The 24,476-nt window shown below is 32.0% G+C and overlaps 1 protein-coding gene across 1 annotated transcript in view; it reads right to left on the minus strand.

The window, feature by feature from the left end:
- Positions 1–24,476, minus strand: part of LOC143240563 (reelin-like) — a 161,122-nt gene that overhangs the window by 130,663 nt on the left and 5,983 nt on the right. Inside the window, exons 3-13 of the mRNA XM_076483209.1 lie at positions 21,117–21,363; positions 19,698–19,768; positions 18,832–19,034; positions 16,554–16,605; positions 14,247–14,343; positions 13,626–13,866; positions 12,906–13,060; positions 11,560–11,714; positions 10,729–10,850; positions 9,627–9,835; positions 324–452 (exon numbers count right to left, since the gene is read on the minus strand). Of these exons, the coding sequence (XP_076339324.1) occupies positions 324–452; positions 9,627–9,835; positions 10,729–10,850; positions 11,560–11,714; positions 12,906–13,060; positions 13,626–13,866; positions 14,247–14,343; positions 16,554–16,605; positions 18,832–19,034; positions 19,698–19,768; positions 21,117–21,363 (1,681 nt within the window). The remainder of the gene's footprint in view (positions 1–323; positions 453–9,626; positions 9,836–10,728; positions 10,851–11,559; positions 11,715–12,905; positions 13,061–13,625; positions 13,867–14,246; positions 14,344–16,553; positions 16,606–18,831; positions 19,035–19,697; positions 19,769–21,116; positions 21,364–24,476) is intronic.

The following is a 24,476-nucleotide window of genomic DNA, read 5'->3' on the forward strand; positions in this document are numbered from 1 at the left end:
AAATTAAATATACTTTGTTTTTCTTTGTCAAATAGATTATAAACACAGTTCATATATAGTGTCTTATCTTAATCATATACAGTAACCAGCTCCTGAGTTTGTACAACTATAATTATACAAACTTAGATGTCTTTCTCCAAAAATATATGTACCCACTTCCATTGATAACACATGTACGTTTTGAAAATTATTGCACAGGCCCCTGTTAACTATCTTTTCTTGGCCAAAGATTTAGGATCTGCTATCTCCTTTTAACTCCAGTGTATCAAAAGTAAACACTAATTCAACACAAATGACTAATCTGAAAGAAACACACAACTTACCCCAACAGTTCAGAAGTTATAAAATGAGATTTGATGGCAGAATGGGCTCCAGTACAGCTTGGCTGAAGACAATATTCATGGACTGGGTACCATAAATGTCCATGGTCATTTGTAAATTCAACCGAAACACTTGAAATACAAATATATTCACAAATTAGGTAAATTCCGTCACGCAAAATGAAAAATTTATTGTGTATACGTGTGCACACACACACACACGTGTATATACATTCTGAGGCCTTTCTTCACCTTAAAAAATGCACAAGAAAATAATTTTATTATTACACATTAAATAAGCAGAATTATACTTGTGAAAACTGGAAAGTGTAAATTAGTACAAGATGGTTGATGCATGCAGATAATAATATTAACTCTGATGGAAAAGAATTAGTATATTTAATTGTTAAATGCAGCCAGTTTGTTTGACTAACAACATATCTTCACGTGTATTTCAATAACTTAATTCTTGCAAGAACTGCTATTTTTGTTTGCCTGTTTTTGTTATTTTATCTGATTTAAATATAATACTATACTGTGCAGTTTCTATAGTATCTAAGCTTTCTTCTCCACTTAATCAGTTTATGAAAAAAGAATAAACATTGTGGTCAAAACAAATATATCTACATTTATTTATCACTGTACTATTATCAAGTATGACATAAGTATGAACTGGATTGTTTTTCATAAATCATACTCCCTGTTATGTTATTATTTTGAAACACAAAATTTAGTTTTAAATTAAAGGTGTTTTAAAATATATACAATTCACAAAAAGTATGTATTTATAAGTTGTGGTTTATACGATGAAAACTTCAAACAACGAGCATCTTGATTCTTAGAGAAAAGTTAGTTCAGAAACAAATATAATTCTTTAAAATCAGAAAAATATACTCTACACTTTGAAAAGTATGTCTCACTGCAATGACATAATTTTATATATTTTATATTAATTTCTTTTCTGATGCTGCAACTGGTCTTGTAATCAGCATAAAGTAAGTTTCATGCATGGTGACTTTTGTGGTGCCTATGTGATAATATAGTATTAACCCAATTTAATCTCCTTCCTTCTACAAGTGAATAAATTTATTTGGCAAATATTCTGTAATTTCAGTGGTGGATTCACTTGATTTGGAAAGGCTTAACTCTTTTCATGTCAATTCTTGTATTTGAAGAGTTCATCCCTGAACAAGTGAATTTGCCTGACAGCTAAAAGAAAACATGTATAACTCAGGTTACTGTAAATGTGTTTACACAGGTATATTCATTTTGTAATTTATTACTCATGGGTAAATAAAACACGTTTGATTATTAAGAAGTAAAACTTATCATTTGGTAAAACTTAATTTCAGTACAATTCCATTCTTTTTTCTTGTGCATTTCCTTCTTCATAAAGCAAAAAAATATATATCTTTAATCAACTCTTTCAGCATAGGCTTAGTCCCTGGGACTGATCTTGGAACCATTTCATGCTTGATATACTTTTCACATTACAATTTTTAAATTAGTAAGTGTATGTTCACAAAAATGGCAGATTACCAGTAAACATTACAATACTTTCATACACAAAACATTAGACTGTTTTTTTATTAAGTCTTAAGGTTTGTTGAGCAATGTTTTTCTTGTGCCTTTTTTTTATTGCCTATTGCCTATTCAACATGTGAAGTAATTTTCATTTAATGATTAAAGTATATACTTTGAATACACAAGAATATTTTCCAATTTCACATTCAAAATTTGTATACCATACAGACAGTCAACAAATGTTCCTTAAGAAATACTTTATATTTTATTTGTTATTTTTACTAATTAATCTCTGTAAGGATTTGGTCAAGTTAACCAATCTTGTCACTGCAATCTTAAGAAATAAATATAAATTATGCCTTTTTCAACTTAGAATGCCTAAAATTTTAACATGAAAACATAAATATTTATAATAAATTGTTAAAATCTCATAATATTATACATTTTCACATATTTTCCATTTTTTTTACATTGATATTCCAGTCATGCCTGGCTAACATCACACAAGTTATTATGATATAGTGCATGTGCACTCACATCACTGCATCCAATAATATGAAAGTGACCTCTAGTTTTTATGAAGGAACCTATCTTGGCTGTGTTTTAGTAGATTAGTATTTTGTAACATACAATAACATTTTAATTATTACACATTACATGTGTGTATAGATTATTACTATTTACAAATAAATTATTAAGCTTATTTTTCTTAAAATATAAAACAGTAAATAAAGAAGTAAACAAACAATTATATTTTCTTGTTACAATCTTTGTACCTGGTTGCTGCTTGTCATGTGTTGCTAAGCCTTTTAAAATTTCACACACGAAGAATAAGAAACAAAGTAATACAGCTGAGTAACTACAAAAATCATAAATTACTATATCAATACCACAAAATTCAATTATAATTTATCAAGCTTAGTAACTAAAATGTATTTTGATATAAACAAATATGAAATTTTAAGTAGACAAAAGACTCCACAAACCTCCTTAAAATCTTGTTTCAAAGAACAAAATGATGTTGTAACACTTGTAAATAGCTGAGCTTTTGATTAGTTATTCACTTTATCTTCAGAAGTGCTTATAACATAACATAATGTTTAATGACAACAAGGGACCTTTTGGTCCATTCTGGCTATTTCATCCTATAAGACAAATTAAAACCATTAAATAAAAACAAAATTAAGGCCAACCCTTATCATTTATATATCTAACAAGCTTTCTTTTCAACTCCCTCAAATTTACTGCCTTCACAACATCTGAATACAGCCTATTCCATTGGCCAACCACCACACTATTTGAAAATATAAAATTTCTTAGGTGAAGAAGGTTTCTACCTTGCTTAAATCTGTGGTTTTGTCCCCTATTTTTATAATTTTCACTGTTAAGTATGAAAAATGTTGGTCCATCAACATTATCAACTCCTTTAACAATCTTAAACACTTTAGTTATATCCCTCTCTAACTCTTCTTTTTTTTTCCAAAAGTTATTTTTGTTTGTTGAATTTTGCACAAAACTACACCAGGAATATCTGTGCTAGCTGTCCATAATTTAGCAGTATGAGACTAGAGGGAAAGTAGCTAGTCATTACCACCCACTGCCAATTCTTGGGCAACTCTTTCATCAACAGATAGTGGGACTGACCATCGCTTATAATGCCCCCATGGCTGAAAGGATGAGCATGTTTGGTGAGATTGGGATTCGAAATTCTGACCCTCAGATTGCAGGTCATGTTCCCTAAACCAACTGGCCATGCTGGGCCACTTTTCAAGAAAAAACAATTTAAAAGATTTTAATCTCTCCTCATATGACAACCACTCCATCTCAGGTACCATTTTGGTAACCCTCCTCTAAACTCTTTTCAACAATTCAATGTGTCCAAACTCTTATAAACTCTTTAGACCTGTATTTAATACTATTTCTGTAGATAAAACTAAATTCCTCTTTGCCCTAACTCTAGCAACAGCTTAAAGGACTGATCAACCATTACACCAAGATCCATTTCTTTCATGACATACTTAACCTCCAAATCAGACTTATAATTAGAATTATGATAACCTACATGGAATATCATGCATTTATCATAATAAAAAAAACCATCTGCTGTTTCTTTCTCTAACTTAATAAATGATCTATAAATCCTTTTGTGAAGCAACATCCACTTCAAAGCCAGCAACATTTAAGTAGTTTATTGATCACTCCTTCACATATGTCATTAACGTAAATCAAAAAAATAACAGCCCTAAGAGTGAACTCAGAGTCACTTGCAACAGGGACAGCAGAGAGCTAAGTGAGTTGGTAAAAATAACACATTTCACATACTGCACAGCTTCTATGTAATCCAGGGCAAGAGAAATACAGTACAATTGAGCAGTGAAAAGAGAAGAGAGGATCCTGTGTACAGCCACTGAATCACAACAAACCATGACAGAGCCCAAAGAGTCTCCTGTTTTCAAACCATCTGAATAAATGGGAATGGAAGGATGGTTCAAAATATGTTCTGCAAATAGAAGATGGTACTTCCAATCAGAAGTATCTGCCTTCTTCAGATGACTCAAAGAAGGTTGTATTTGGGAACCATGATGAGATGGGCTGACCTGTGAAGACAGCAATGTCATTCAAGGATAGACCCAATTCAACCAGCTGCTCCTGGATACGAAGGCAAAAAGGAATAATGGCAGACCGTCTATTTTAAAAAAGCATGGCCTACTGAGGAAGAAAGACTCAACACCAGGTGGGATGATGTGGTAAGAATCAAAGTTTAGAAGCTCACAATAAAGAAAGTTACAACTCACAATAAAGAAAGTTACAAACAGCAGAGGTATAGAAGAGGTTTGTGAGACTCAGAGTACAAACTATGTGCTAGAGAAGTGTGGAAAACCCCCAGATGGTGAATGGGGTGCAACATCTTCAAGGCTGAGGTCCTGACAGAACCATAAACCACAGGCCCATAGTCCAGTTTTGATTGAATGAGGTCACAATAGATCTTTAGCATAAAACATAAAATCTGATCCCCAAGAGGCAGAAGAGAGAACAAAGAGGATGCCCTTGTTCACTTGATGCATAGCTGTCTGATGTGTGGAACGAAAGTCAGCTTATGGTCAAAGATAAGCCCAAAGAACTTTGCCTCAAGGACAACAGGAAGCACAAATTCTCTGACACAGAGTTCAGGATCAGGGCAAATGCCCAAATTGACAACAGAGGTGCACGTAAAGAGAGTGAAAAGGTAAAACTGTTTGTTACAGTTAACTTCAGTAAATGACTGACAGCAGTCTGAAGCTGCCACTCAATAAACTTCATGCTCAACAACTGACACAAGTTGTGAAATTCATCAACATAGAGCCCATTTGCAACAGCAGAAGGGAGTTGTCCAACAATGGCATTAATCTTCACACAGAAATGTGTGACACTAAAGACACAGCCCTGAGGGACTCCAAGTTCCTGTGGAAAAATGTTTGAAAGTATCAAATCCATAATGATTTAGAATCACTAGTCCTTTAAAAAGTTTCTAATAAAAATAGGTGAATAGCTACGACTCTGTTGGAGGCACTCATACTGTCACAGAGGAAGAGAGTGCAGCAGCACATATCCAAGATGAAGTGGGAGACAATAACGTTCAAACCTCTGGGTAGGAGATATTGTTCAGTCTTTAAATGTTGCATCTCTTTCTACTCCAACCATTCAGGGCAAAATCGAAAGTACAAAGGGTATGAACCACTATAGTTAACACAATATGTTTCCAATTTGCACTCATATGTACCATGGTCTTTGCCACCACAGTGAGCACATGTTAAAGATCCACAACAAGATGTCTTCAAGTGCCTGAACCACTGACACTGGAACTATCTGAGGGGATTTAGAATATATGTCATACCTTACTTTTCAGATAACTTGTCTTGACAGTGGAAGATGGGCATGGTGATGTAAACATCATAATCAGAACATTTGTAGGCAGCATAATTCTGTCTTTGCAAGTGGAGATTCGCTACACCACAGAAATGCCTTAATTGGAAAAATCAGTGAAGATCTCCAAATCAGGATTGTTCTTTAGGTCCTTCTCAACTATAACTTTTCTTGAGAAATTCAAAATAGCATGGGGAGTAATCTCAATGAGTATATCCCCCATGTCCTTCAATTTCAAGAAGAGTTTTGTGTGTTGTGGCAAAAATGTTTCCACTAAAATGTCTATGAGTGCAACTTCCTTACTGATTTGGGGAGCCAACAAACCACTCTAATCCATTTAGAATGAATAAGGGAGACATCTGCCCTAAGGATTTCTCAGATAATGAATGCATAATAGGAAATCAAAACATGGAATCAAACTGTGTGAAAGAGTTGTCCATGCATAGTCATTTTCTGATAAAATGTTGTTTTTTTCAGTTTTTCACTTTTGTTTTACATGTCCATAATTAATAGAATACATTTTAGTGCTCATTGTCCCCACCTACCATGGAACACACTGCAATGCTAAGCAAGGACACCGCAGCAATGCCAGGGTTTCGTAAACACTATACCCAAACACCAACATCAGACATAATGTCAACAACAACACATACTGAGTACATCCAACACTGATACTCAGTTGACCCTAGCCCAAAGTCCTCCCATCTACAGAAATTCAAGGCCAAATTAATGTGTTATGGTTGGACCCCTCAAACATCAGGATCCTCTCCCCCCTTCATGAGTCGCCACACATGGCAAACATGTAGGTGGATGTTCAGATCTCAGAGGAGGTTAACTGAAAGTAAAGATCTCTGGGAGGTCCCCTCAACACATACAGGAATCCACCTTGAGTGGGGATGAATGAAAGGAGTTAACAGGGAGGTGATTCCATGTGTGAAGCCAGATCTTATTGCCAAATTCCAGATCAAAAACCAGATGTAATGATAAAGGAAGGAGAGACTTGAATGTAAAAAGGGGGATCGAGTTTGATGCAAAAGAGAGGGAAATAGAAGGAATAGGTCAAGTGGTAAGAGGAGTAGACATTGGAGTTTCAGAAATCAAGGTTGTATGGCAAATAGAGTGCAATCAGGCAGACCTGACAAGGAGTGGAGTGTAACATAGAAATCACCCAATGAAGCAATCAGATGGGAGGGTACCCAGAAAAGTATGTCTGAGACAAATTCTGGCAGAAGACATCAGCAACCAGAGCCTATAGGTGAGGTACAAGTAACCAAAAGAAAGACAACGATGTATTGCAGCTCATAAAAAATGCATCCAATCAGAAAGAACTCCCTCAAAAGGCAAAAGTCCTTGAAAATGAGTGGATCAAATGATCACTCTGTGGAAGATATTTTGTCCAAGTGTGAAAAATGATCTGCAATTGGATTGAAAGCACCTGGCACATAACATGGAATAAGACAAATTTGATATGCAAGGGCCTAGTATACAAGATCTCAAGTCCAAAAACAGGTATTTCTGGTGACCAAACAAGAGGGCATGATGTACTGAAAGGTTCATTTAATGTAGACATAAAGGAGAAAGTAGAGTGTGAATGATGTTGGTGTCAAATAAGACTCCCAAAAGTGGTGGTTCAAAGTAAGGATTTTTCTAGTGCTGCTACAGAAAGGAGACAGGGAGTGAATGTCAGTAGTTACCTACTATTTGAAATGAGATAAAAGAAACCATACATTCAATGCAAAAAATACCTAAGTCAAGGCAAATCCAAAGGGCATAGCCAAACATGATAAACCACCCTGAGATTGACAAACTAAAGAGAAGGTTAAAACTGAATAGCTAAAATGATGTGGAGATAGGTAATAGAAACATCCACCACATGCGAACTTCCATCTCTAGGTGAAAAAAAAAAAGACTCCATGATGAACTTGGGGAATGCAAAGAAGCAGATGAGGTGAGAAATTGATGACCAGCTGTCAATTACCAGTTATCTTTGGGACAACAACAAAACAAAAACTGGATAATGAAACATTATAGGAAAACCCTTAACATCTATTACCTGTCAATGAAGAGAAGCAAGTGAAGTATAAACACCAACTGTCAAGCTACCACAGGGCCTAAATTCCAAGTACTCCATCGAGGAAACTGATGAAAGAAAGTACCCAAGATTTTTTAATAGGGAAGGATTGGAAGGAATGAGTAACATATGAGGTTCCAACAGAGACAAATGAGCTACAGAATTTGAAAAGGTAGACTGCTATCAGACTGACATCTCTTATGGCTTGATATTTTTAAGGGCTAAAGCAAAGAGATGAAGCCCCAGAAATGGAGAAAGACGTAAAACCCTGAGATTTATGAAGGATAAAATGATCAAACTAATACTGAATTCCTAATGAAAAGGTCCCAACAACAAAGAAAACACCTTTGCAAGGTCACATTTGAGGATGAGATATGAGTTAAAGTGGAGGATAGATTATGAAGGGTATTGGTAAAATTCCTCAGGATATCTACAAACATATCCTGAAAGCTGATGCAAAGCAAAAATATACTGGAGAATGATATGTGTAAAGCTAACAGTAGATTCAGAATCTGCTCCCTAAAGAGGTGAAAAAATAAAAATAAAAAAATTACTGATCAAAACATGTATAACCTGCTAAATGGTAAGAAAGGGCAAACTGATCAAAAGTACTTGGAGGAAGCAAAAATCTAATCTCCTAGCAGAAATACGAGGTTAACAGAACAGCAATAACCCCAATATCAGTGGAGGAAGGAAAACTAAAGGTGGAAAACAGTACATGTATAATGGAGGATGAGATAAAAAAGAAAGTGGTGATAGGATTAAAACAGCCTGACTGAAATTATGAAAAGACTGAATTAGGCCTAGGAGTATCCCTAGGTTAGAAACAGAAATGATTGGCAAACTCTAGAGGCAGAAGAATGCAGACAAAAACCTCACTAGCCAGCAAAGGCTCATCAGTGTCATTAAGAGTCATGGAAAAGTCTGGATTGCATAACAATCAAGCTTCAAAAGCATAACAGTATATAAATCCATTGTTGGGTCACCTGCATTTGAAGCCAATGAAAAACATTAGTGATAATGTGAACTTCTGAATGCATTACAAAGAAATGTTTTACAAAACTCAAGTGCAGAAATAAAGTGACATTAATTAATTAATAATTATGAAAAAATAGGTTAGTTGAACAAATCAAATGAAGTTTAAATTAGCCACTTCATGAGGAAAACAAAGCCAAACATACAGCAATAAATAAAAATGCACATTCACACTCAAACACTGCCAAACAAGAAGTGAAGATTCACAGAGAAGTGTAGGGGTGTTACATGCACCACATTAAGATATTATGCAACTATCTGTTGATGGATGAAGCACGATGATTTGTATGAGAGACATATTGGAATATTCTAATTCCAAAAAGAGGGGAGCGCAAAGTTGTGGCATAAGTAAAGAAAACGTTTATACATAAAGGTCAGCATTGAGGAAGAATAGCTAATCTTGGATACGGCATCTATGGATTCCTGTGTGATCAGACTAATGAAGTAAGCATGAAGGAACAAGAATCCTAGTATACTGGATCAATTATGGAAAGCTATATAGAGAAGGGGAATCCTCTGAGCATGTTAGCGTTACAGCACAGATACTTCCAATAGAAAATATGCTGTAGGGCTATTGTGAAGATGCACAGTCATCAGATGGAACAGGATCAGGGCTGGTGATTGGCTGTAAGGTAATGCTAAGACTCCAAAATCATTTTAATATAATGAACACAATCTCTGTATAGCAACAAATTCAATACAAAATGTTAAAATTAAGTAGCATAAAATAAATTATCATAATAATGTAACATTAAATATTTTAGTTATCTAACCTGTTATCAGAAAAATTCTTTCCACACTGAAGATTCATTTTCATTTGAAAAACATGAGTAGTGTTGGATGGTAGCCATGGTAACAGTAGAACAGAGTCAATAGCCCAGACCTCATGAATCTTTTTCCTTTGACCTTTCTGGGCCCAACAAAAACGAATTTTTTCTGACTGAGCCTCCGTAGGAATAACCAAAGATACTAGTATTGGGAGCTGTATCAAAATATTCATATAATTTGTTGAAGATCAGTGAATATGATGTGATAACTTCAACTTTGTTTACAATAAAAGATTATTTGTTCAATTTGAAAATATCTGTTGTAACAAAAACTTATAAAAATTTATCATATAAATATTTTCATACTCTATAAATTCCTAGTAAAACTATGTTAGCAATGAATTAGAAAATTATGTTAATGTCAACATGTAATAAAACTGTGGAAGAATTTGTACAAGAAACATAAATAGGCTGTATTAGAGAAAAAATGAGTCTTTAGTTAGATTGATTTCAATATGAAGACAACTTTGAATACTTAACATGAAAATTCCATTAATGCAGTGTGGTGGTTATAATTACTTAATACTGGATCCTCATAAAATATATGAGAAGAAAATTGCACCCACCAAAAGTCTATAGATTGAATAGCTAGATTTAAAGCTTCAAACTACCATTATTTTGTAAATAATTTACAAAAGAATAATTCAATAATAATATGTATTACATAATCCAAAATATGATATCTGAGTGTGCTAAGATTGCTTTATATTTTAAAAAACCAGTAATGTAAAGATCATTTCAAATCTTTTATGCACTAACATTAACAGAATGATTAATTTACTACAAAATTTCATACAAATTTAATTACATAAATGTGGCCTGTGCCATCTCGTGGAAGTAATTTACATAATTCATGAATAATGAAATCTTCTTGCTCAATACTAAGTAGAAAAATTTTCTAACACTCACTCCATATAATTTTAAAAGCAACTTTGTTGTTATTGTTTTTTCACTAAAACAATGCTCTGCTCTAGAAAACATAATACAGTAACTTTTAACACTATGCTTTTTCAGCTTAATATAAAAATCAAACATCAATAGCTCTAACCTCTCCAGAAACATGAATAGCATCAGTAAGAGGAAAAGAATTTCCATCAGTATTCTCTGCAAATACAATGACTGGAGCATGGTGAGCTACTGCTCCAGAAATGGGTTTACAATTTTTACCTCCTGAAAGATGAAAAAGAATTATTCATTAGTATTTTAGGAGATTTTCTTCTAGTAAAATGACCTTTTCAAGGAAAAGTTCAAAAAATATAAGGAATTTATCCATCTTATTGATTTAAATAACAGGTTTCACTTTTACAATTGTAAAGTACCCACAGATGAATGCATAATATCCTAAAAATCATGAAGTCTCAAATCTTGTGATCCACAGCCTAATATCCTGATCGTTATACCACATCCAGCATGGAAAAAGTACAAATTGTTTATCACTCATATCAAAGATATAAAATTTTTATCAGTATACCAGTCTATATAATTTTTAATAAATAGAAAAATATCTCTTCATATTCATTCATTTTTATATGGATTTTAACAGCCACTTCCGGAAAACAGAAGTTCATAATGTTTTCATATATACTATTTAGTGTACCAAATATTTTACAATGCACATAGACAGTATAATCAAAGTTGTTCAGAAAATACAATTTAAAACTTTCTTGAAATACTAATTTTTTTCACTGTAACCCTCCAAAAGCTAAAATAATCTTTTCTGTACTTTTGTTAATTTTTTTCTTATTTTGGTTTTTACATTTTCTTTACAATGATAATAGACTAATATTCATTAACACCTTTTTTGATACAATTTTAATAAATTATTTAACATAGTAACTTTACTTTAATGCAACAATAGCATGTATTAAGCTGTAATTACCATGAAAAAAATAGAATCTTAAATTTCCAACCAATGATGTGTCTAAGTATGGTGTACATGCTTTTGCATGGCCTTTGGTACCATAGAACACCAAGGCTTTTTTGTGATGTATAACACCACAGTGTTGACTGACCTCACTGTTGATGAGTTCCCACCTGGTCAAAGAAGGGATTCAAAAAGTTAAATTCCGATATCTTATAAGAACATTAAAACAGGTGTAATGTAATACAAAAAACAGGTGTAAACAAATTAACTGAACACTTATTTCAATATATTATTATTAATACTCAACCCACACATTTTCAAATTATCTGATTTTCAATACTTGTTCTAACATACTTTAGAATAAGTTGGATGTCCAGTGGAAACTAATATTAAAGAAAACTATAACATGAATTAATAGAGGCAACAACCTGTTAATAAACTCTGAGAATCATAACTTGAAATTTATAAAAGGATTTGTTTTTGTTGTTTTTTTTACTTTCAGGCAAAGCTGTACAAGGGCTATCTGCTCTAGCTGTCTATAATTTTGCAGTGTAAGACTAGAGAGAAGGCAGTTAGTCATCACCACCTACTGCCAACTCTTGGACTACTTTTACCAATGCATAGTGGGATTGACTGTCACATTATAATGCCCCCATGCCTGAAAGGGTGAGTATGTTTGGTGTGACAGGGATTCAAACCCACAGCCCTCAGATTATGAGTCGAGTGCCTTAACCACCTGGCCATGCTGGGCCTGCTATAAAAGGAAATTACAGACAATAGTCACTACCATACTTTAGTATTAGTTCTATAAAACAGTTATTATTAAAACATATATCTGCTGACTTTCAAGATCTCAATTCATAAATACAATTCATTATCACGCAACTCCAGAGCAGTCAGTGTTTATATGATGTATTTTTTCATTCAGTATTTATACATGTAAATGGTCTTTTTTTTGCAAGTGATACACCAGAAAGGCTGAAGTCTAATATAAGGATTATTATTTCTCTCTTTCTATTTATTTTGTTCACAGGGGAGTTGAGATGTTATTTTTGGACTACTTGTATATCTCTTTAATTTTAGTACCATATCATGCAGATATATTTTTTAACAAGCTTACATATTTAAACTTCACAAAAAACACAGTACTGCACAGATTCTGTTATTTCTACATTACTCTTTGATAAATTAAGAATATCAACTGCTAAAGGAAAAATACATAATACCATAAACTAAAGCTTCAAAAGATAATTAGAAATAAACAAATCAATAGCAATAAATCTTGGCATTTAGTTATACCATAGTGAACATATAGAACTTAAAAAGTTAAAAATATCTTCTATTTTATCATTTAAACATACTTTTTATTTAGATGATCACCATCAAAATTTTCTGACATGATTATATCTTCTTTCATAATTTCAAAATCTAATGCTAAATCTTGACTTGTGATATATCGATGCTTGTGCTTATGCCCATGAAACACAACAGCATTTCCATCTGATTGGCATTTTCTCTGTAAAATAAATTTCCAACTAATATGCGATTGAAAAAGATTAGATTTACAAAATAAATCCCTTATACAATCAATTGCTTGTGTAAGAATTGCGAGTTATATTTTTGATTAAAAAATAAATACATAATCAACTAAAACCTACAAACATTTATGTAATTTTGCTCAGCTTCCTTAAATTACTGTAATGCTAATTGTGCAAAATTGAAGTTTTCTCGATATACTTAAAACAACTAAAGTGTTACCAAAACTGATACTTAATCATTGCACACTCATTTTCTTTATTCTATGGCATTAAACCATTAGTATAATAGCAAAAAAATTATTTACACTACAGCTGATTCCTCAATAATGAAAAGTCTTTGTATATACTGCAGGAATATTCATTATTTGGAGCATAGTATTATCAACTTATCATCCAGGCTTTTATATTTCCCTAAAATTTGATGTGGTTGTGTTGTTTACAAATATTTTGCACAAAAATTAAGCATACAAAATAAAAGCAATAAATTAAACAATGACTTTTTCAAATGAACACACACTACAGCTATAAATTTCAAAAACATACCTGTACATGCCCTCCTGGAAAAAATAGCCAGTGTCCTGGATCTATAGGATCAAAATCTTCTTCTAAGTATTTTGGTCTATCTGCTGCATTACTGATGACCAGATTATCAACAGCCCAACACCCCTGTACATTACTGCCAGGTAATGCTGAAAGTTGTTGCCAGCGGAAACATACATCATTTGTCCTGGCTTCTGATGGTAAACAGATAATATTGACAGTTGTTTTTCTCTGACTGGTTGGGCTAGATAAAAAAAAAAAAAAATCGAAATTAATTTCGTCAAAATATAAACACTATGTAAATATTACACAAATCTTTTCCAAATAGGCTAAATATATGTTTCACAGATATAGCTATATAAAACCTGTTTTTTTCTTTAAAGATGTTCAGTTGAAACAAACACAAATTAGTACTTTTACAATATAATCATTTATGATTCTAACTCATTATAAAACTATTGAAAAGTTCAAATTACACAACAAAAATGAACTTCTCTAATGTTTTCAAATTTTCAAATATTTTGAAATTATTATCAACATTATTTTCTTGTTGTTTCATATCTTTTAAGCAAATAAATGAACTTATGAAAAAAAAGCACAAACTGTTAGTTTCTTCAAACCTACTGGATAGTCTCTAAAGTCCTCCAATCAGAACATCCATTTAAACCATATGATACAACAATAGGGGGATCTTTGTCAGAGGTGCTACAGTTACCTGAACCTGTAAGAAAATATTAATAAAGATATAGTTTTAATTACCATTAAAAATTTAGAATTCTTACATTTTATATAGAATTAAAAATAATATATCAATTTGTAATTATTCTTCAGATGTGTTATATTCACTTACAAATCTGGTTATGCAAACTGCAAGCTACTAGTCATCATTTTTCAACAGTGAAATTATATTTTCCCAGACCAAACATATAATAGTTTCAGTAAATATATTTGAAAGACAAAACTTATAAAACTATCAGTATTCACATATAAAGAACTAAAAAGTCAGATAAAAATTATTATAATATCTTAACAAAGCATTTATGTAAATTTTTTTCTCTTAATAAACTAAATGATTCTAAATTTTAAATATTAATTTGCACACAATTAATGTTCAAAAATATGGCAATACAAAATTTACTAAAATTTTTCATTCATTTCTTAACTCTTCGTGTGGATAACATCAAACAGTTAGATGCTATATAGAAATAAATCTAATGGCACATAACTAGAATATTTAATAACACAATCATTTCTCCTTAATTAATATGTTTTATCAGTTATGGATGAATGTAATGGATTCATGTGAAGAAAAAAGTGAATGTGCAGTTAATTAAATAAAGTTCCTAACATTTGTAAGTTTTTGGTTGAGAGTTTTATTTTCTGTACTGGTAACAATATTAATAAATTAGGCTACTTTTTACATACCACTTACAAAAATTAATTATAAAAATACATAGTTAGACGGTTCAGTTTCACTGCTTGGCAACAGTAAAATTCCATTATTAAAACTAAAAGCATAGTCTTAAAGCATAACTTTTTCAGAGCTTAAGTTAAGCAACGTTAGCTTGAAATTAACTATTCATCTGTGTGTTTTATGTTGCTGTTAAGCACAAATCTACACAATGGATTAGCTGTGCTGTGTACTGAAAACTAGTTTTTCACATCAAATCCTTCAGACTTAACACTAAATCACTGGAATGTATGTTTTCCTAATTCCTTTAAGGTTGCTTATTTTGGTTCATTTAAGTAAATACAAATATAAAATAGGTCTATACAGTAGTCAATGTAATTAAAATGGAAGATATTTCAAAACATTCCAATATTAGAATTATTTTTACATTTAAATGATTTTACACTAATAGCAAGAAAAAAAGATGGCCAAAAAGAAAATAAGATATTTACCATCTTTATTATTAATTTTAAATAACCAACTATCAATACAGTAAGTTCCTATAAGTACAATACCAATCCAACACTAATTGTACATGTGTTACACGTACAAAGTAACCATTCATGATGTCACTGTACAGATATGCATGCATGCAGGATGGGTTCAAGGAGGTTCAGCCAAATCCCCCTATTTCTGTAATGTAAGCAAACTACACTAATTTAGTTATAGCACAGCTGCTTATGGTACTTAAAGTTTCTACATAGTCAACATTTTTCTGATGAAGCATAAGCATTTTTTGGCTTAAATTACTCAAATGCTCCCACAGCCCCATAGTATTAACATGCTTTGCATGCTGATTGTGTTGGCTTTTAATCTCATAAATTAGAATCCCTTTTCAAAGATTCTGCATACAAGCCTAACAGACTTTCAAATTTGTCTCATACTCTTGCTACATGTGAAGTATGCTATACTAGTCTGAAGAAGTTGAGACAAGGACAGCTCAACTTTAATTATGTAGCCCTTCCTCTGTTGGTATCAAGCAGAAAAATTCATTGCACAATTACCTGTTTTTTACTATCTTTAAGAAATTTAGTTTTTTCAAGAGTAATCAAGCTAAGGATTAATAGCATTAAAAGAACATCAAATTTTACTGTAGAAATGTTTTCTCATCAAATTTTTTTACTTATTTATTCATATATTATTGTTATTATTCTCGACTATTGGATGATATGTTAATAGTTTTCATTAAAATTTATAAACAAAATTGAAGTTAATTTACCTAAAAAACACTTGCTCTTATCTAATGAATCTAAAAGCACCCATAGTATAGTAAGCTTTACCTAATATTACATAAAAATAAGTTATTTCCTCTCTACTGCAAATGAAATCTTAAAATATCAAGAAAGGTTTTGACTTTTCATCCTTTCCCACACACACTCTTAGATGTGTAACATTTCATCAAATTATTTCAGTACTTTTGAACAGCAAGAGCAGAGATTATCATAAAGAAGCTTCAAGTATTCATGACACACTTTACATACCTAGTGAAAATTGCAGAGTTGTTGCAGTAGTTGTGTTTAGTCCAACAGTGACCTGTACATAAAAATATATATACATACAAAAGCTGACATTTAAAAATGCTCTCTAAGGTAATTAATTACACTTTCCAAACAACATAACTGAAACAAATCAGCTGTCTATATGATAAAATAAAACAAAATGAGTCCTTGTTTCTCAAGATCCTGATTGGTAAATTAACAGCCTGTCATAATAAAAAATATATTAAATTCTACTGATTAACCTCCATCAGTACATCTGAGGTCCCCAATAATAAATATTTTTTAATATTTTTTCATTGATCAGTTATATTTTTATTTATTTTTATGTAACTGTCACATTACAATACTCTGATGCAAAAATAGTAAAACTTTTGATATTTTGTAGTCGAAAAATTTTTGTGAATAAAAAGTTGCATGGGGTCCTTGTGGACCTCAAATAATAAACAGATTTGGAACTCTGTATCTTCATTAGGAATTGTGTGTATGGATTCACAGAGGTTATCCATTGTGATAAACAGTGATTATGTATTTAGATCTCTCCTGAAGTTAAGTAATGCACATAACCTACTTCAGAGGTGTCTCCAGAATCCCTGTGAAATGCAGAAAGACATCAAATCTACCTTTGAAGATCTAGGATTACTTGACACAAGACAGCATGTTGGTCAAAGTAATCCAACAACAAAAATCCAAGTACAATTTGGTGTTTTTTATTATATATTTGAAAAATCTGTTTTTTAATTAAGTATTTTACTAGTTTTAATTGTGAGATGTCCATTAGAAAAGAGGTTGCCCGATATTATTGAAATATATGTCAATTATGACAATTTTTATCTAAATATGAGAAAATGCATACAAGTAAATTTCACATCTTGTAATAATAAATCACATATTATATACTTATTGCACTCAGTCTTGCTTACAGTTTATCTGCACAATGCTATGAGAAGCCAGTATGCTAACTTTTCAACTTTTCTAAATTATAGCTTCAACATTATGATAATTAAATATACGAGGGCTGTTCAAAAAATGCGCGGACTGACGTCATAAAACAAAATGTACTTTATTTAGAAGTTAAAGGTCTGGGACTCCTTCAAAGTACTCTCCTCCCCAACGCACACACTTATCCCAACGGTGTTTCCACTTGTTGAAACAGTCCTGGTACGCTTCTTTTGTAATGTCCTCCAGCTCCGTCGCATTTGCCTTAATCTCGGGAATCGTCTCAAATCTTCTTCCTTTCAAGGGTCTTTTGAGTTTGGAGAACAAGAAACAATTGCAAGGAGCAAGGTCAGGTGAGTAGGGGGGGTGGGGAAGAACAGTGATCGAGTGTTTGACCAAAAACTCACAAGTTCTGAGGGCTGAATTTTGCAGCAACGTGGTGCGTCTTCAATTTTTCGGTCAAAATCTCGTAACAAGATCCAACTGATATCCCACTCTTCAGCAAGCTCCCTGACAGTCAGACATCGAATTGCCCGCACAAGGGTGTTGATTTTGTCGACGTGTGGGTCATCAGTTGACGTGAAAGGACGTCCAGGACGCTCATCATCTTCAATGGACTGTCAACCATCCTTAAAACGTTCATGCTACTTGAAACATGCCGTACGCTTCATAGCAATATCACCGTAAGCCGTGTTAAGCATAGCAAAAGTTTCAGTTGCAGATTTTCCAAGTTTAACACAAAATTTCACAGTAAGTCGTTGCTCCTTCAGGTCATTCATTCTGAAATCCGCCAAACGAAAAAATCGCACTTCACTTAAAACCGCGTAGCTAATACACAAATGAAGATATCTGCAATCGGGAAATGGCGTCATAATCAGTTGATCTGTGCATACCTAGCGACACCAAGCGGATTCCCCTGGAACTAACTGGAGCTGCGCAATTCAAACAGTCCGTGTATTTTTTGAACAGACCTCGTATACAGGGTCTGTAAGTACCTCAGGTGTACTGAAAGGTGGAAATTTGAACATGTACTGATGAAGGTTAAGAAGTAAAAATACAGTTTAAAAGTAATTTTTTCCCTCTTTCTTTTAAAAACCTAAATGCTACCTCATTTTCACTAAATATAAAGGTATGCACATTGTACTTTTCATATGGTAAATGTCAGTTAGTATCTTACATATACAATAAACCAAGTAAAATTGTGAAAGCTGCTTAGCTATGCTAGTTCTTTAATAACACTCATGAATATTTGGAAAATTTCATTCAAAGAAACTACAGACATTCAATTCTTAAAAAAAGAATTCTGTGTACATAAAACACACACCATTTTTCTCTCTTTGCTTGATTGACAGAATGTTGCTGCTTTTCCATGTAATATTGTACCGCAGTGTTCACCAACCTCTACACTGGACACATCTGACCAGTGATTAGGATTTAAATCAATGTCTGTAGATTCAAAATCTTCTCTTAACACAATGCCTGGTTTATGTAGAGCAGCCAGTTTTCGAGGTTGTATCTTGTCACCCTCTAACATTATAAATGATACAATCACTAGAAGTAATAGAAATTGACCAACAGATATATTTATGATATCCAACAAGGAGACTGAAGACCCAATGGTCCACTAAAATGCAAACATTTCTTAAATAAATAGGTAAATATATATATTTATATCTTAATAAACAGACAAACAGAAATACAGACTGACAGATATGTAGTGAAGCATATGTTAACAAATGCTGAGTAGAGAAATATATAAAATATTTAATTCAGTGGTACAGTCCTCAGTTTAAGAATTAAAAAAAGATTAACCATACTTACACAAAAATCAACTCTACACATTAAAATTACATAAATCAGAATAACTTCATACACACCAGAATGCCTAAATTAGCAAATCACTCAGTGTCTTTCATAAAGAACCTGTGTAAATTATCATTTTCTAACTTACTAACTATATGCTCCATTATAAAAGAAATTGACTTACAAAATGAAAACACATTCTCTTAAAAACATGCAGAAAATATTTTTTTTTCTTTTTAAATAAAGAATTATAGGTCATTAGAAATCTATTCTGACAATAATTAAGCAAGGTCAAAAAGATGCATAATACAGAAATATACTGTATGCTTCATAAGTTGTGCTGTGAACCTTTAATTTATTACAGTTAATTAATATCATTATTCTTACCTCCTTTTTCACATATCTGCAAGGCTAATATGTCTTTAAACATAACATTCTGCCCTAAAGTAGCTGTTGCCCTAGAAAAAAGAATATATGTAAAATTAAAAACATCTTTCACAAACAATCAATTATGAAAAAATTTGGAAAAATCACATGTTACTCACAATATTTTTTCATAGTTTTACAAAACTGCTTTGATACTTTTGTAGCTGCTTGTAATATCACATTAATTTAAGATGAATGCTCCAATAAAAACATAAAATCATCCTTTTACAAAAAATGTACAACATAATTTTCATAGTTTTTATCACAATTACCTAAACTAAATTTTCCTTGCATAACTGTTAAAATTATGATATTGGTATTACTTCCATTAGAAATTTTCATTTAAATAAAATTATTGTCCATTTGAAACTTAGAGAGCTGGTAATATTTAATTTTTGAATTGATTAAATTTTCAAATTTTCACAGATATATATATATTTTTATATTGTTGTTGTTATTATTGATGCAAAGCTACATAATTTGTTCTGTTCACTGAGAGGAATCAAACCCACAATTTTTGTTTTGTAAGTCCAAAAATTTAGTGATCATCCACTGGAGGACATCATTTTATATCAAAATACACTAAAATAAGGAGATAATTATTTTTTTAGGTTCATAAGAATAAGAAAACAAAGACATGGTTTCCTATTCTTTCAGGTTCTTAAAATAGTAAAACATCCAATAATTTATTGACAAAATATTTACTATGTATTCCCTTCAATGAACAAGTCAGAATCTACAGTTAGCTTACCTCACTCGTAACAACTACAAATAACTTTAAGAAATTCTGACAGTTTAAAATTGCACATACAGTAAATTAGAAAGAATATGTTATCAAAAACTTTGTTTTATAGATAAATTTTAAAACAATATAAGAAAAGGCTCAATAAACCAACAATGTTAATTCAGTAAAATATGTATGTTTCTGGCACAAAGTAAAAGTAAAGCAATAAAAGTTTGACCTGTAGAACACTGTTTACTATACTAACAAAAAAAATCTCACCAATACCTGCACACTATATTCTGAGAAACAACAAATAAAAATTCGGCATTTTTGATAAATCTAAAACAATTATAAATATATTTGTAATATAAAAATACAGCATATATTAAAACATACTAATTACATAGATGTTGACCATACATTTAGACTTTAAAAATACTTTTCCTTTGACTAAATTTTCAGATAACAATATTCTTTGGGGTGGGGTAGGGTCTAATAATTATGTTATTCTCAAAGGTTAACAACCCTGATTGTGTGTTTTCCTGTTGATTTTTCACTGATAAATTACCATTACTATTAACAGACAATCTGTTTAAGACTTCTTATTTTCAATGTAATTAAACACTGCAGGCAATTACTTTCAGTGCATTACATACATAAAGTTAACACAGCCTGTTCCAGTTGGTGGTGCCATCCAGTGAAAGGTAAGAGACTTAGATGGCCGGTGAGATAAATGGGAGTGAACAACAGAACATATCATGCTTTCTCCTACTGCATGTGGGAACTGAGGGCCCATTCCCATGGTCTTAAGAAGTGGAGAAGTTTTTTTGGCAGCTTCTTCAGGAAGGGTGTAGATACCAGTCATCAAAAATCCATCAAAGTTTGCACTGGATGAAACAGTCACTAAATGAAACAGTAAAAAAGTGTTGTTACATATGTAGGGTTCACCAAATAACCCAATACATGATATGCTCAACAAAATACACAAAACAAGAATAATCTGACACTTACCATGTAGATTAAACTCTAAATTTAATAAACTAGAGAACAACACTAAAACAAAAAAATAAATCAGCCTCTACAGCATTAATCAAACGTGCCATCCAATTCATTAATATTCTACACAAAATATGTACAATGAATTAAATTTAGTAAACAACACACTAAACATGTCTGTAATATCTTGCAACAAATTGTTAAAACAGTATTACTTATGAAGTAAAAGAAAATGTGAACAAAATTATGAATTTAAAAATGTGACATTGGAAGAAAACTGCAAATATAAAAAACCTTCCTTATAAAACAAAATTTTACAGACACAATGTGCAGTAATTTTGAAGAACATTAATTCACACAAAAAAACTATTTTAAATGCAACAGTACAGGACATGTTTTGAAAAAAAAGTGTCATATTATAAAACAGTACCAAATTAAGAGTTTGATCTAATTATGTTAATCAGTAAAATAAAAATTTATAAAAAATATTACTTTTTACAATTGTCTAATAAAAAATAAAATTGGAAATTGCAAACAAAATTCTAAATGATGTAATATAAGTAAGTTATATTTATTTAAGATACAGAAAGTAAATTAAAACATATTCTAATACAGTTGGTAAAAAATGAAAAATATATACTAATATATTACAAATGGAAAAAAAAAACTCACAAAAATTAATAAGTCAATTTAAGTGTTTGAACATAAAATAAATACCTTTAAAGAAACATAAAAATACATTAAGTCCACTATACAGGATGTCCCAAAATAACGTTTACACTCTTTGTCTGTGTATAGCTAAACCGTTTCTTTTGTTTCAGATTTGACTTGTGTCCAAGGATGGCGGATAATCAGCTTACAATCGAGCACAAAATATTCATTCTCAAAACTTTTTAAAAAGTCAAAAACAAAGCTGAAGTGCAAAGACGTTTTACTAGAAAGTTCCATATGGATGCGCCATCTCGCCCCAGCATTTCACGCATCATTGCCAAGTTTGATTAACATGGAACTCTCCACCATATGAGAAAGGGTCGCTCCAGTCAAAAAAGATCATCAACAAGCCCAACAAGAGAGCAAGAGGTCATTAATACAGTTCTGAATTCTCTAAAAAAGTCAGTGCGCCAACTGTCTCGTGAAACAGGTATCCCTAAATCCAGCGTTCATAGCATTGTGAAGCATTCCCAATTCAAAAGTTTCATCCCATCGCTTGTTCACGCTCTGAATGAAGATGATCCTGATCGAAGAGTTGAGTTTTGTGAATGGTATCTTGCTAGAAGTGCAGGCGATGATGAATTTTCACTCAAAATTGTTTGGAGTGATGAAGCAACGTTTAAGCTGAATGGCTCAATAAATCGACACAACTGCACCTACTGAGCAACAGAAAATCGACATGTTACAGAGGAACATCACTTGAATTTGCCTGGAGTGACTGTGTGGTGTGGTCTGTCTGCTAGGGGACTCATCGGACCATTCTTTTTCCATGACACCGTAACAGGATTGAATTATCTCAACATGCTACAAGAGTTTGCCATGCCACGCACCCAAGAACAATTTGGAAAAGAAGATTGTTTCTTCCAGCAGGATGACGCTCCTCCCCACTTCCATTGCGACGTGAGAGCTTTACTGGATGCATCTATGCCAGACAGATGGATTGGACGAAGAGGAGATGTAGAATTTCCTGCTAGATCACCAGATTTGACACCCATGGATTTCTTTTTGTGGGGGTTTATGAAAGACAAAGTTTACAGCACAAAAAGGGCAACAATTGACGAATTGAGAGTTGCAATTGAAGAACAATTTGCTTTAATACCAGATGAGATGGTGTTTGATGTGTGCACTTCCATTTCTTCCCGTTATGAGATGTGTCTGGAGCAGAATGGATTTCAGTTTGAACACCTGAAGTGAAGCAAGCAAATTGTGACATTTTACAAATTCAAACAAGGAGAGTTTTCCTTGGGAAGAATTTTATTTGTTATTTTTTCTCTTGATTTCAGGATTAAATCTTTAAATAAATCCTTTGGCAATCATATGTATCTTGTTTCATTGTTAAAATCAATAAACAAGGCAAGTTATAATGATCCAAAGAGTGTAAACGTTATTTTGGGACACCCTGTATATTTTCAAGCTCAAAATTCCTAATCAAGAAGATTTAAGTTAAGAGTTATGTACTGGAACTTGTCAACAAAGTGAAATATATTTATCTGTGAAGTCAATAAATAGATATCTTCTGACAAATACAACTTAAATTAACTTTAAAATGTGGGGGATGTAGGTTAAGTCCTTAAAATAAATGAAGAATGTCCTTCTAAACAGGCTTTGGTTTAAGTCACAGCCTTTGGTAAACTTATAAGTCAGATCACTTGTTTCATTTTCAGAAGTGAATTTCTGTAGTTGTAACCCTTTCACTGTAGCTGGTATGTGTATTTCCCAGAACACTGGGAAATATATGTACCTATCGCAGTGAATGTGTTGAATGAATTATCTTTACTTATTCTGTTGTTCATTTTTTTTTTTACATTTTAGACAAAAGTTTTACATAATTTTGACCATTTGCTAAGAATGGTATTCTGTATTATACACATTGTATGTATAGCAAAAATGCTGTTACACTTATATATGTCAGGTTACAGGCACAAGTAACTTGGTACTTTTTTGTTTACGTGTTGATAGTACTTGCAAAGCAACTTTGTAAGGAAAAATAGTACACAGTAATCTTTACTAAATTATATCACATATAGTGGTTTTTAAATCATCTGTGTATTGTCATAGAAAAGTTATTTTTTCATGCTGCATCTTATTTTTATTTAGAAATGAAAGGAGAGTCTTATAATATTTTAACTTCTAATTTAGGTCCTTGATTTAACTGATGGGACAATGTTCATGAGTGTTTGCTAAAGGGTATTACTCATGCTATCTGCATGTCCTTGAAATAAAATTTAAGAAGAATATAGTTTAATGCTTTCAATTTTTACTCCAAAATGTTTACCTTTTTTCTACCCATTCAACTCTTAAATGAGTTT

This window comes from Tachypleus tridentatus, chromosome 13 (genome assembly GCF_004210375.1).
Source record: "Tachypleus tridentatus isolate NWPU-2018 chromosome 13, ASM421037v1, whole genome shotgun sequence".
Classification (NCBI taxonomy): domain Eukaryota; kingdom Metazoa; phylum Arthropoda; class Merostomata; order Xiphosura; family Limulidae; genus Tachypleus; species Tachypleus tridentatus.